This window comes from Cyprinus carpio, chromosome A17 (genome assembly GCF_018340385.1).
Source record: "Cyprinus carpio isolate SPL01 chromosome A17, ASM1834038v1, whole genome shotgun sequence".
NCBI lineage: Eukaryota > Metazoa > Chordata > Actinopteri > Cypriniformes > Cyprinidae > Cyprinus > Cyprinus carpio.
Genome location: NC_056588.1, coordinates 27,094,789 through 27,107,528, shown reverse-complemented (window position 1 = coordinate 27,107,528; position 12,740 = coordinate 27,094,789). Strand labels below are relative to the sequence as shown.

General features: G+C 35.8%; 1 protein-coding gene across 1 annotated transcript in view; it reads left to right on the top strand.

Moving 5' to 3' along the window:
* kif6 (kinesin family member 6) overlaps nt 1–11,688 on the top strand; it is a 240,207-nt gene extending 228,519 nt beyond the window's left edge. The window contains 4 exon segments of the mRNA XM_042774549.1: nt 2,714–2,781; nt 3,616–3,684; nt 3,834–3,949; nt 9,048–11,688. Coding sequence (XP_042630483.1) covers nt 2,714–2,781; nt 3,616–3,684; nt 3,834–3,949; nt 9,048–9,061 — 267 coding nt within the window. The 3' untranslated portion in view covers nt 9,062–11,688.
* Nucleotides 11,689–12,740: the final 1,052 nt, after the last annotated feature.

Below are 12,740 nucleotides of genomic sequence, written 5' to 3'. Positions count from 1 at the left end.
AGTTGGTCAGGATTTTTTTTTTTTTTTTTTTTAACTTGTGACAAAACTCTAGCTTTTTTAAATTTAGCTAATGGTAGAGTAGAACATAGATTTTGAGAAGTAGCCTATGTTATGCTGGTGTTTTAACAACCGCGTCTGATGCATTTTCTTTTAGATCACCGTAAATACGTGGCTCTTTTTCTTTTGTTTAAGTTTTCTACCGTTGGGTCAAAACACTTTTTTTTGTTGTAGTTTTTTTTTTTTTTTTTTTTTTTTAGATCACGGTAAGATGTCAACATATTTTCTTTACTTTTTTTAACTGGTAACAAACTATAACTTTTAATAATTTTAACACTGAAAAACTACTGTATCGTTTAACAAACATATCTGGAAGGCTACTTTTTTGTTTTAAAATATGGTGAGATAAGTCACCATTTTTTCTTTTCTTTTCTAACTGGTAACAAACTCTAAATAGTTTTTAAATTACAATGTTACAAGATTTTGACTGTCACGTACTGTTTAACAAACGTATCTGATACTTTTTGTTTGTTTGTTTCTTTTAGATAGATGGTCAGTAGCCTACTTTTCTTTTTATTTAACTTGTAATAAACTCTAACTTTTAAAAATTGTAACATTGAAAATTTGCCGTGTTGTTTAACAAACTTATCTGGAAGGCTACTTTTTTGTTTTAGATCAGGGTAAGATACCAATACTGCAAACCTCTGTATTTTTTCTTTTCGTTTCTAACTGGTAACAAACTCTAAATAGTTTTAAATTGTAATGTTACAAGATTTTGACTGTCACGTACTGTTTAACAAATGTATCTGATACTTTTTTGTTTGTTAGATAGATAATCAGTAGCCTACTTCTCATTTTATTTAACTTGTAACAAACTCTAACTAGTTATTAAACATAGTTATTTTACATATATATTATACATTATACATTATACATATCTTGACCCCGTTTTTTACTCTTTTCTGGGAAAAACAGTCATTACATTGTTTCTATTTTGTGTATGTTTTATTGTTTTTCTTGAAATCTGTGTGTAAAACCTTTAATAAAAACTTCCCTTATCATGTTTAATAATCATACCACATTTCACAATTTAAAGTTTAAAGCACATAGTTTTCACAGTTTTCAATGGCCCACACAAAAACACACATTTCCAAACAGACATACATTCCTCCGGATCATTGGGGTTTTTGGGTTACAGTTTCTTTTACAAGCACAGTCACCTCAAATTTACACATTTAAATATTATTTTCAAAAATGTTAAACTTAAGTTCAACTCCTAACATAATACAAAACTGAATAAGATGTATATTTTTACAATAATACCATATTGGCATTCGTCACCTAATGTTTAGAGAGTTGGACTTGTAACAAGAAGGTTGGAGGTCTGAGTCTAAGGTTCGGCAGGGATTGTAGGTGAGGGGTTTGAATAACCAGAGCTCTCTTCCACCCTCAAAACCACGACTGAGGTGAGACCCTTGAGCAAGGCACTGAATGCCCAACTGCTCCCCGGGCGCCGCAGCACATGGCTGCCCACTGCTCCGGGTGTGAGTTCACTACTGTGTGTGTGCACTTGGATTGGTTAAATGCAGAGTCACCATACTTGGCCACACATCACTTCACTTCATATTGAAATATATTCTAATATGAATATAAAAAACAAAAATAAAATAAATTCTATGAAAACAATTAGATTAGTTGGATGCCTATAAAAGTGTTAGTTAAGTGTAAAAAAAAAACCGCAAGGACATATTTAGTTAAGTCAGTTTTGAAAAAGTTTTGAAAAAAAAACAACTAACAAGTTTGGAGAAGTGGGTCTAAGTGTTTTTAAAAAAAAAAAAAAAAAAAAAAAAAATTTATATTTATATATATATATATATATATATAATATTTATATTTTTATAATTATATATATATATATATAATAAAATACAAAATAATAAAATAAAATCAAGTCTCTTTATTCAGAAAGCTTGTAGTATTTTGATACTCACATGAACAGATTTGCACTTTTTTTTTAGTTCTCCTTTACAGTGTGTCCAAAATTAGCTCCTCGATTTTGTAGGAAAAAAAATACTCATTAAAGATCCTCATTGGATTTTTGTAGTGAGATAAACCAATTTGATTGTGAAGATGCAAAATAGGAAGTCTGTATTTATTTTGGAGAAGCTTTAATGACACAAAATACTTTGTATCACTGCCACATCAAGCTGATAACATCATGGTAATTTTGTTGGAGATTTATAAATATTAGTAACTCTTCTCATAGACTTTTAAGTATTTTCGTAACTGAACACTCTGCTAGATGCTATGACCAAGCAAATCTGCTCAGCTTAACAAGGCCAGCTATTTGTTCTTGGCCCCACAACTGCTGCTTGTAATAATAGTTTTCCTTTCTTATGTTTCTGCTCTAAAACGTTGTTTCAAAGCAGCTTCACAGATTTTCATGGTGTTAATGCCCAATAATCCATATTTAGCAGTTTAGAGCTGGGCGTTATTATGCTTTAGTTTTGAAAACAATATAAACAATCAAGACTTATTTGTCTGCCAAACGCTAGCTGCAACTAGGTGCTGCTATTTTGTTCCATATATTGATTTACTGTTAATTAATTAATTAATTAATAAAATCTTATGAGAAGCTAGAATTGTTATATTGGCATAAAGTATATAATTCTTCATTGTATGATATGATTCAAATCATTGTATCATTCTTCATCAGGGTCACAGTGCAGAGAACACAGGAAGCAGTCAAAGTCACGTCAGCCCTCTCAACTGCATGTTAACCAGGTGACAATATTATATATTTGTGTGTGTGTGTGTGTGTGTGTGTGTGTGCTCTTGAATATATGATTTATGAGGACACAAATGTGTATTTGTGTTTGTGTTGTAATACATGGGCAATACAATGCAAACATGGTTTATGAGGACACTTCCTGTGGCTTAACATTGTGCTAGAACAGCTGCCTTTATTCTTCTGACTGATTGCTTGTCTTTTTCATGTTTTTCATATCACTTCTTATACTTTATACTTATATTTTGTCCCATTTTCAATTAATGGATAATACCTATGCAGTGTTACATATTTTGATTTAATATAATTGAAAATAGTAGACAGTGTTTGGATTTATATGCAGTTTATTTGAACATCATTTATAATTTTCACCAGGAAATAATTTGTATATTTTTATGTAACCCTTCCAACTTTTAATAAATTGTGTAATTCTGTGTCAGTAGACATCTGCTTGTTTATTTTACACCCAAGACAAAACACCAGTAGGGAGCCATGGGTCTTTAAATTATTTTTAGATGGCCTTAGAGATGGTTGCGTTTAATTCTTAAGAAAAACATGCATCACTTGCAGAATTTTAAACTTAACCCCAGCAGCCATCATCAAAAGCAGAACATCATTCTGGAGCAAGGTGCTTCTATCACCCTGCCCCTCTACTATCATGATGCAAACACATGCATAATCATATTATTGCAAATATCTCACAAAGTTTGGTAAGGTCTGTAGCCTTTTCAACACCTTGTGTATAGTACAAATGTCTAAAATGAAACTATGATAGCATTTATAAAATGATGTTAAGTTATTTTAAATGCAAACTTTTATATTTCCTTCAGAAACTTTGTCTTAGTTTATCCTGCCACCAGAGCTAACAAGACCAATCCTATAACTAACACAGCATTTAGGTAAAAACAATTGTTTTGAAACCTATAAAAAAATTAAATTGTACTGTCAAATAACAAAATCATTGATAACTACTGATAATGGAGCAATCATGTATCCAATCCTAACAATACCTGAAGCATCATGTCTTGGTTTGTTTATTGTGTTATAGAGCCTTACCCCCAGCTGAATGCTCATCTACCTCTATTCCTTTAACTGGAGATAAACAGACTGATGATGATATAGAGGCCTTCATCAGAACCAGACACAACCTGCTCCACAGCACAGGTATTATTTACACACACGCACACACACATGTGTGTGTCTGGTTTACTTTCCTTGTGGGGACTTTCCATAGGCATAATGGTTTTTACAGTATACTGTACATTTTTACATTCTCAAAAATCTCGAACCATATGATTTATAAGCTTGTTTTCCCATGGGGACCTCAATTTAGGTGACAAGAGTCACCATGAGTCAGTGTGTATTCAGGTTTAAGTCCCCATCGGGATAGAAACACACACACACACACACACACACACACACACACACACACACACAAATTGACCTAAGGAAACATTTTTATTATTAAAAATATTTAAATATTAAAATATAAATAAGTATATAAATTAATAAACTTTGGGTTTAATAAGTGCATAAGTAAACAACTGTCACAAATGGAATGATACTTGATTTAATCATCTGAAAAATTCAGTTGAATCATTTGGAAGGGTATTTACAAGAAAAACTGATTAGCCACAGTATATATTTTACTAAGGATATGTTCACATAAAGCATTTAGTTTGGTTAAAGTTTACTAGCTGCTAATGACCTCGGTGCTTTTGGTGTTCATGGTGTAAGTTGAATTAAAAGGGCACGTTCGACAAATAATTATTAAATGATAAACCAAAAATACTATAGAATTTCTACCCGCAACAGCAAACTTCCATCATTCTGTTCCCACATCACTTGTCCTGTATAAGGTAATGGGAATAGCTGTATCCCTAAAAAAGTTAAAGGTCTGATACCAGGGGCAGCGTTTCCATATGGCAGAGTATCAGTTTTACCCTTATACAGTGATTTATTGCCAAGTATGCTTGCGCATACAAGGAATTTGTTTTAGTGACATAAGCTTCCAGTACACAGAGACAACAACACACACACACACACACACACACAAAAAAAAAATGCAAATAAATACATTGTATGAACAGTTGATAATGGAATAGAATAGAGTAAGATGCAGAGATGTACTTGGATGGATGGGTAACAAATAAATATAAGGATATTGCACATTTTTATTGCATAAGTGGGGAACATTTAACTGTTCATGAGGTATATTGCCTGGGGGAAGAAACTGTTCTTGTGCCTGACTGTCCTGGTATTTGCGGGTCTGAAGCGCCGGCCAGATGGCAAAAGTTCAAAAAGGGGGTAACTTGGATGAGAGGGATCCAGAGTGATTTTCTGAGCCCTTTTCCTCACTCTGGATGTATACAGCTCTTTAAGGGTGGGCAGGGGAGCACCAATAATCCTTTCAGCAGTCCGAACCGTTCTCTGTAGTCTTCTAGAGGTGCAGTCGTTGGTGTACAGGGAGAAGAGCAGTGGGGAGAGAACACATCCCTGAGGGGCACCAGTGTTGGTGGAGCAGCCGTTGGACATGAATTTTCCCAGTCTCACTAGCTGTTGCCTATCTGTCAGAAAGCTGGTGATCCACTGACAGATAGAGCTAGGAACAGAGAGCTGGGTCAGTTTGGTCTGGAGGGCTGTTGGGATGATGGTGTTGAAAGCCAAACTAAAGTCCACAAACAGGATCCTCACATAAGTCCCTGTTTTGTCCAGATGTTGCATGATGAAGTGCAATCCCAGGTTGATTGCATCATCCACGGACCTGTTTGCTCGGTAAGCAAACTGCAGGGGATCCAGTAAGGGTCCAGTGATGTCCTTCAGATAAGCCAGAACCAGTTTTTCAAACGACTTCATGGCGACAGACGTTAGAGCCACAGGTCTGTAGTCGTTAAGTCCTGTTATCTTGGGTTTCTTTGGAATGGGGATGATGATGGAGCGTTTGAAGCAGGAAGGCACTTCACACAACTCCAGAGATCTGTTGAAGATCTGTGAAAAGATGGGGGCCAATTGGTCAGCACAGGTTCTCAGACAGGCTGGTGTAACACCATCTGGGCCTGGTGCTTTTCTTCATACCCTAGCCCAGTCAGGTGTGCCAGAAAAGTATCCAAACTTCATATCTCTATTATATTTCTTTATTAATATTTTAAATCAATGCTACTTGTCTTCCTTATGTCTGTTTGGGGGTTTTACAAATATGTATCCAATGAAAAGCATTTAAAAGAGCTTGTCACTTAAGCACAGCCTGGAGACAGATCTCAACTTGTTTGCAATGTAAGGGTACGTAAATAACTGTTAATAACATAATGATGTTTGAAAAAGTACAGCGTTTTGTTAATTCAAACACTATGTCTATGAAGGTCAATGTTTTTGTGTGTTTGAAGAGAGGAGAAGAGTCTTAGCTTTTGACATCTAGTTGTAGCCAAATACTTTTGTACGTTTGAAATATCCTGTGCATATAGCGCTTCATCGTTTCATAATATTTTGGCCAAGTGTATTAAATGACAAGAAAAATTATAGCACCCATATAGCTACAAAAAAATATATAACCTGTAAGTTGATGAAAGTGTTAAATGTGATGCACTTGCTGCCTCAGATACAGCCATTCTAATGACAGACAGTGTTCACGGAAACATGGCTCAGCAACAGCATTCCAGACTGTGCTATTCAGCTTGATCAGCTGACATGCTATCGAGCGGACAGAGTCCTCGTCACGGGAGGTAAATCACGCGGCGGCGGGCTTTGTGTTTACATCAATGATGCATGGTGCCATGATGCTGTTGTGGTCTGCAAACACTACTAACCTCTGGTGGAGTTTATGATTATTAAGTGCCGGCCATTCTATCTACCGAGGGAATATACAGCCATACTGCTCGTTGCTGTATACATTCCTCCCAGCTCAAACAGCAACAACAGGAGTGAGGCACTGAATGAACTGTAGCAGCACATCAGTGAGCAGCAGATAGCCCACCCTGATGATTTTCTCATCTTGGCTGGGGATTTCAACCACGCAGACTTAAAGAGTGTGTTCCCAAAATACACCAACACATTAATTTTCCAACAAGAGGTAAAAACACTTTGGACTTTGTTTACACCAGCCAGAGAGGAGCTTACAAGGCCCTCCCCCTCCCCCACCTCGGTGCCTCAGACCACATCACTGTCATGCTAATGCCTGCATACAGACCACTCGTTAAAGTCGCCAAACCAGTCCACAAACAAATATAAGTGTGGCCGGAAGGGTCGTCAAAGGCTCTTTAAGACTGTTTTGACACCACTGACTGAAATATGTTTAAGCAGGCTGCCACATACAATAACACCACAGACCTCCAAGAGTACTCCGAGACTGTCACTGCCTACATCACCAAGTGTATTGATGATGTAACAGTCACAAAGACCATCACTGTCCAGGCCAACCAGAAGCCGTGGATGACAGGGGAGGTCTACAGACTCCTGAAGACGTGGAACGCTGCCTTCAAAACTGGAGATGAGGTGGGCCTGAGGACCTATTCTGTGGCATCAGAGAGGCTAAGAGACAGTACTCCAGGAGGATAGCCCATTGATTCAGCGACAGCAGAGACACTCTGAGCCTGTGGCAGGGGATACAGACCATTATGGACTACAAGCCCCCACCGCAGACCTGTGACAGCACCATCTCCCTGCTGAACGAGCTGAACGCCTTCTTCACTCGCTTTGAGGAACAAAACAGCACCACTGCACAGAAGAATCCACCTCCTCCATCATCAACCAGGTGATGATGCTGTCCATGGACAGCGTGAGGAGATCCCTCAGCAGGATCAATGCAATGAAAGCTCCAGGTCCTGACAACATTCCTGGGCGTGTACTGAGAGACTGTGCAGTGGAACTCACTGATGTCTTCACAGACATTTTCAACATCTCGCTTAGTCAGGCTGTTGTTCCCACATGCTTCAAAGTTACCACCATCATTCCAGTTCCAAAGAAGCCATCTCCATCCTGTTTCAATGACTACCGTCCTGTTGCACTTACCCCTATTCTCATGAAGTGCTTTGAATGGCTAGTCATGCACCACATCAAGTCTGCCCTCCCTAATCCCTGGACCCCTTCCAGTTTGGATATCGGTCAAACCACTCGACTGATGATGCCATCTCAACTGCCCTCCACTCGGGAATGTGAAATTTAGAGAAAAAAGACTCATACGTAGGTGTGGTGTTCTTATAGTTGGGTTCAGCATTCAACACAATCATCCCTCAACAGCTCATTAACAAACTTGTCCAGCGGGGGGTCAACACTTCACTGTGCAACTGGTGGTTAGACTTTCTGACTGGAAGACCTCAGGCAGTACGGGTCAGCACCATCACACTGAATACTAGGGCCCCCCAAGGATGTGACTTGACTTGACTTATAAAGCACATATTAATGCCTTATTTTGCGTGACCATGTTTTAGCTCCCTTGACCCTATCCCAGGGATCGGCAACCTTTTCGGCATGATGTGCCACTTTAAATTTTTCTGGTTAACCACTGTGCCACCAGCCCCGGTGGTAGCATAAGGTAGCATAATGAGTTTATTGAGGCATAAGTCATAGTTATAAGTTAGTTAATAGTGTGAATTGGACCTTAAAATAAAATGTGACCATATTTTCTCTCAGTTAACTGAAGGACATAGCTGTCATTGCATTTACATATGTTTGACCAATAGGTGTCCTCAATGTGAAGTGTTTTGATCACTTTTTGATGGCAAAGGCAAATAAAGCACATAAAACTCAAATTATTTTGATAACAACAGTAAAGGTAAAAGCAAATGTACAAAGATCAGTAAAAGCTGTCATGGTGTTTTATTAATGGTGGTTTGATTTCATTGGCAGTGGTAGGTGAGGTCATTGGAGTGAGACAGGAGCAAATCTCTTACACCATGAATGACCAATGACAGTTATCTAAGAAAGTCTAAATAAAATAAATACCACAACAGATACCACACGAAGATGTATTAAATAAAAGTCATATTATATTTTATCAAATAATTAAATGTATATTTTTTTTATTGATTTAGATGTTATCATATAAGGCAGAGGCAACTCTTTTAACTTTCTACTGTGTCTAAAAGGTTTCCAAATGGCTTATCAGATAAACCTGGTAAAATTGACACATCAAATCATGAGAAATCATAATTTCATCATACTTTGAAAGTTATGTGATGTTTGCCTTTTCTACAGTACGCTTTGTGGCATATGGATGGCCTTAATGTTTCTAACCTGATTTGATAATTATAATGTTTCTTTGTTTCAGGAGTGGCAAAATAAGAACAGTTATAAATAAGTACAGAGGAGGACAAACAATGAAAAGTCACTCATTTCTGCAAAACTCTGGGCCAGGTAAATCATTATAGGACACCTTAATGACTCTTAAACATGTCAAAACCCTCATGTCACTGGCTCTAAAGGAACGGGGCACACTGACAAATATAACAACATCAATTTATATTACATATGTCCATTTACAAACTGTCTGGTTATTGATCTGTTCTGTTACCTTTTAGTGTAAAACTTGCTGAAATGAGGAGATCAGTTTAAGGGTGATGTAGTTGCATAGCAACTAAATAAATCATTGGTAAAGGCAAATGTTTTTACAAGCTATCATAAAGTTTTAACCTGATCAAAGCTCTGTCTCCCTGCCTAACCTAATATAATCTTTTTCACAGAGTGGTGAAATCATATCCTTTGTTTGTTTGTTGACACTATCATTTTTTTGTCTTGTATATATACAAGTTCTACTGTAAAATAATGTCAGTTTCTTGTTGTTTTACTGTATTTTCTTTGGTCCGTTATAAAACTGTTGGTAAAATATTTTTGGTCATTTCGCTATTTACAAATGTTTTATTACATGTTGAACTACACCTGATTTTGACTCATTCACATTAAATGCCTGTAGTTTTTTGAGGTGTAAAAATATTATCTTTTCAATCAATGGTAAATTGGTCTTTTCTGCTTAGAGCCTCTTTTGGGAGAATGCAAGTAGAGTTAAGATATTCTTTCAAAAACTTATTTAACAGTGAACAAATGCTGATACATGTTCTATAAACACCTGTATTTACAATGTATAAAGAGTTATATTTCATAGATGCAATATACAATAAGTGCTATTCTGTTTTAGATATTCCAAACTGTAGTCTTTCATTTGTCAATAGCAACCATTTGACATTTCTCTGATAAAAAATCTTAAGACTGAGATCTGTTCATTTTTGTTTTATGATGCACTATTTTGCATGACTATGAATAGATTTGTTTGAGCAATGAGGTTCTGAGCAGTAATTTGCATAAGGGAGCAGCACTTTCTTTCATCAGATTGAACAGGCATAAAGTGGCCTTTCTTTGCTTCCTATATTCATGCAATCTGAAATATTCCAGCAATGTACAGTACAGATCATGTGTCAATACATATAATGTTTATAAAATTATATGATGATTGTATACAATAACATGGTAATTTAGTAAGTTGCTCAATCTCAATTTAAAGTTTAAGACATTGTAATGTCATTTTTAAGTTTTAAACAAATTAATAAAACTGTTTTATTAAGCTTCACTGTGAATATATTAGGACATCTTAATTGTAAAATATTAAAATAATTCAGTATATACAAGCAATAAGTCACACATATCAAATATTTTTCAAATTACATTAATGGTAGCAGCAGTATTATTGTAGATGAACAGTGAGCCAGCCATCTCTTGACTCTCAAAACTGCTCCATTATTTTATTATTCATTTATTTTAGAGCCTTGGTATCTGAGACATTTGAGATTGAGATTTTCTTTACAGGCAAAACATCAACCACTGTGGCTCAGTTTATTATTTATTTATTGATGTATTATTGGATGGTTGTTATCACAGGAAGCAATGTTCCACTCAAACAGCGCAGTGTATCAGACATCCACTTAGATTCTACCAGACCAATGAGGAATCATTCCATATCTCTCTTCATACTATGGAGAATTTAAATTGCTGTACAGAATGTTCTTAATGACACATTTTATTTTAGGAATACTTAGCTGATGTGTGTGTGTGTGTGTGTGTGTGTGTGTGTGTGTGTGTGTGTGTGTGTGTGTGTGTGTGTGTGTGTGTGTGTGATGTGTGTGTTTAAGCATAGGGTACAGCTGTACAGCTCATATTAGACATTGAATTAAACTTTATGAATATGGGTTTTGAGAGCTATTATTATTATTATTATTATTATTATTGTATATCTGATAGTAAAACACATTTCACCTATATTAATCATAACACGGCTCAATTTTGTGCACACATCTTGTTACGTTTATTCTTGTATATTGTATCTGTTTTTTAACCTAAACCATATTCAAATACACATTCAAATGACCATAACTCAAACGATATCTATTTCGTTATTTAGTCATACCTACATAACTGAGCTCAAGTGCAGTGGTTCAGAGATTTGAAAATAGTAAATGTTGAGGTTTCATAATTTGGCATAAATGTGTAAGTGTGTGTTCTTATGGTTGCCATTGGCAAGGCTGTAGATCAGACAGGCCTAAAGTAAACATAATACTGTGATGAATTTATGGCGAGACATACAGACAACCAGATGACTTTCCTTTTTTGTTGTGTGCTTATGTACTCTTTGAAATAATTGATTTATGTAAACAACCCTTAACTGTAATAGCTAAATTTTGATACAAGAACATTAAACCATTGGCAGAGAGTACTGACTGTAGCTTCTAACCACTTCAGTCTCCCTCTTTAATTCCTCACTCACTGTGTCTTCTGCTCTCCTTCAATCAACATTTGCATGCCAGGTCATAAGGTCTGACTGGCATTCATTACACAAGGGGGTGATTTGCCTGTCACATAAACAGAGTAAATCCACACCCAGTAGCACAATCCTACAGCTGCACTGGCAGACAGGTGAGCCAGGCGACCAAAGGAACCATGCTCCCCATGTTTTCAGGAAAGTTATGCCAGTGTCTCAGTGTAACTCGGTTCCCTTCTATCCTGTTCCTTGGAGTTATTTATGTAGCATATGTCCTTGTTGGAGGGCTGATCTTCTGGAAACTAGAAGGATGGTATGTGTTGCAACAGATTGATCTCCTGAAGGAGAAAAGAATGAAACTACTTGAGAAGTACCCATGTATGGGTCAGAATGGTCTCCGAGAACTAGCACAGGTATGACTGGAGAGTAGATTTTACTTTTTTTTTTTTTTTTTCACATTAACAACACTATCAGTGCTGGGTAGGATAATTGAGGGAGTGTTTTCACAACATTTTACACATTTTTTTAACATCATAATTTACATCTGATATATATTTCATATTTCACACACACACACACACATTTATATACACTGTATGTATGTGTGTGTGTGTGTGTATGTATGTATATATATATATATATATATATATATATATATATATATATATATATATAATATTAACTGTTTCAGTGCAAATGTATACATGCATTTTCATTCATTTAAAATAATTAGTGCTTTTGGTCAGAAGAATCTTTGAAATGAAAATCTGTGCAGAAAATAATCAAGACCACCGATCAAGAAACCAAAACCAGTTTGTGTTTGTTAAACAAGACCGACAGTTTATAATTGAATTTCCTTTTGTTGGAAATTTGAAAATCTCTTATATACAAAATTCTCTTTGTTGGTCTATTGTTGAGATCATTTACATTATTTAGCTCTTTCTGTATAATGAAAAAGAATGTTTTCTGCTAAAGTAGGTAATAATAATAATAATAATAATAATAATAAAAGCTGAGAATGTAATAGTTTTGTTTAAACAGAACAGGGTTATATGTCATTTACATGTGCATAATCACACACTCAGTTAGTGTTTTTTTTTTATTATTATTTTCAGTTCATGTATTACAAATAAGTACTCATTGCTTGCCATTACTGTTTTAAAGATGATAAAAGCTGCTTCCCTTAGTGGCTTGAGTCCAGACAGCAATGACACC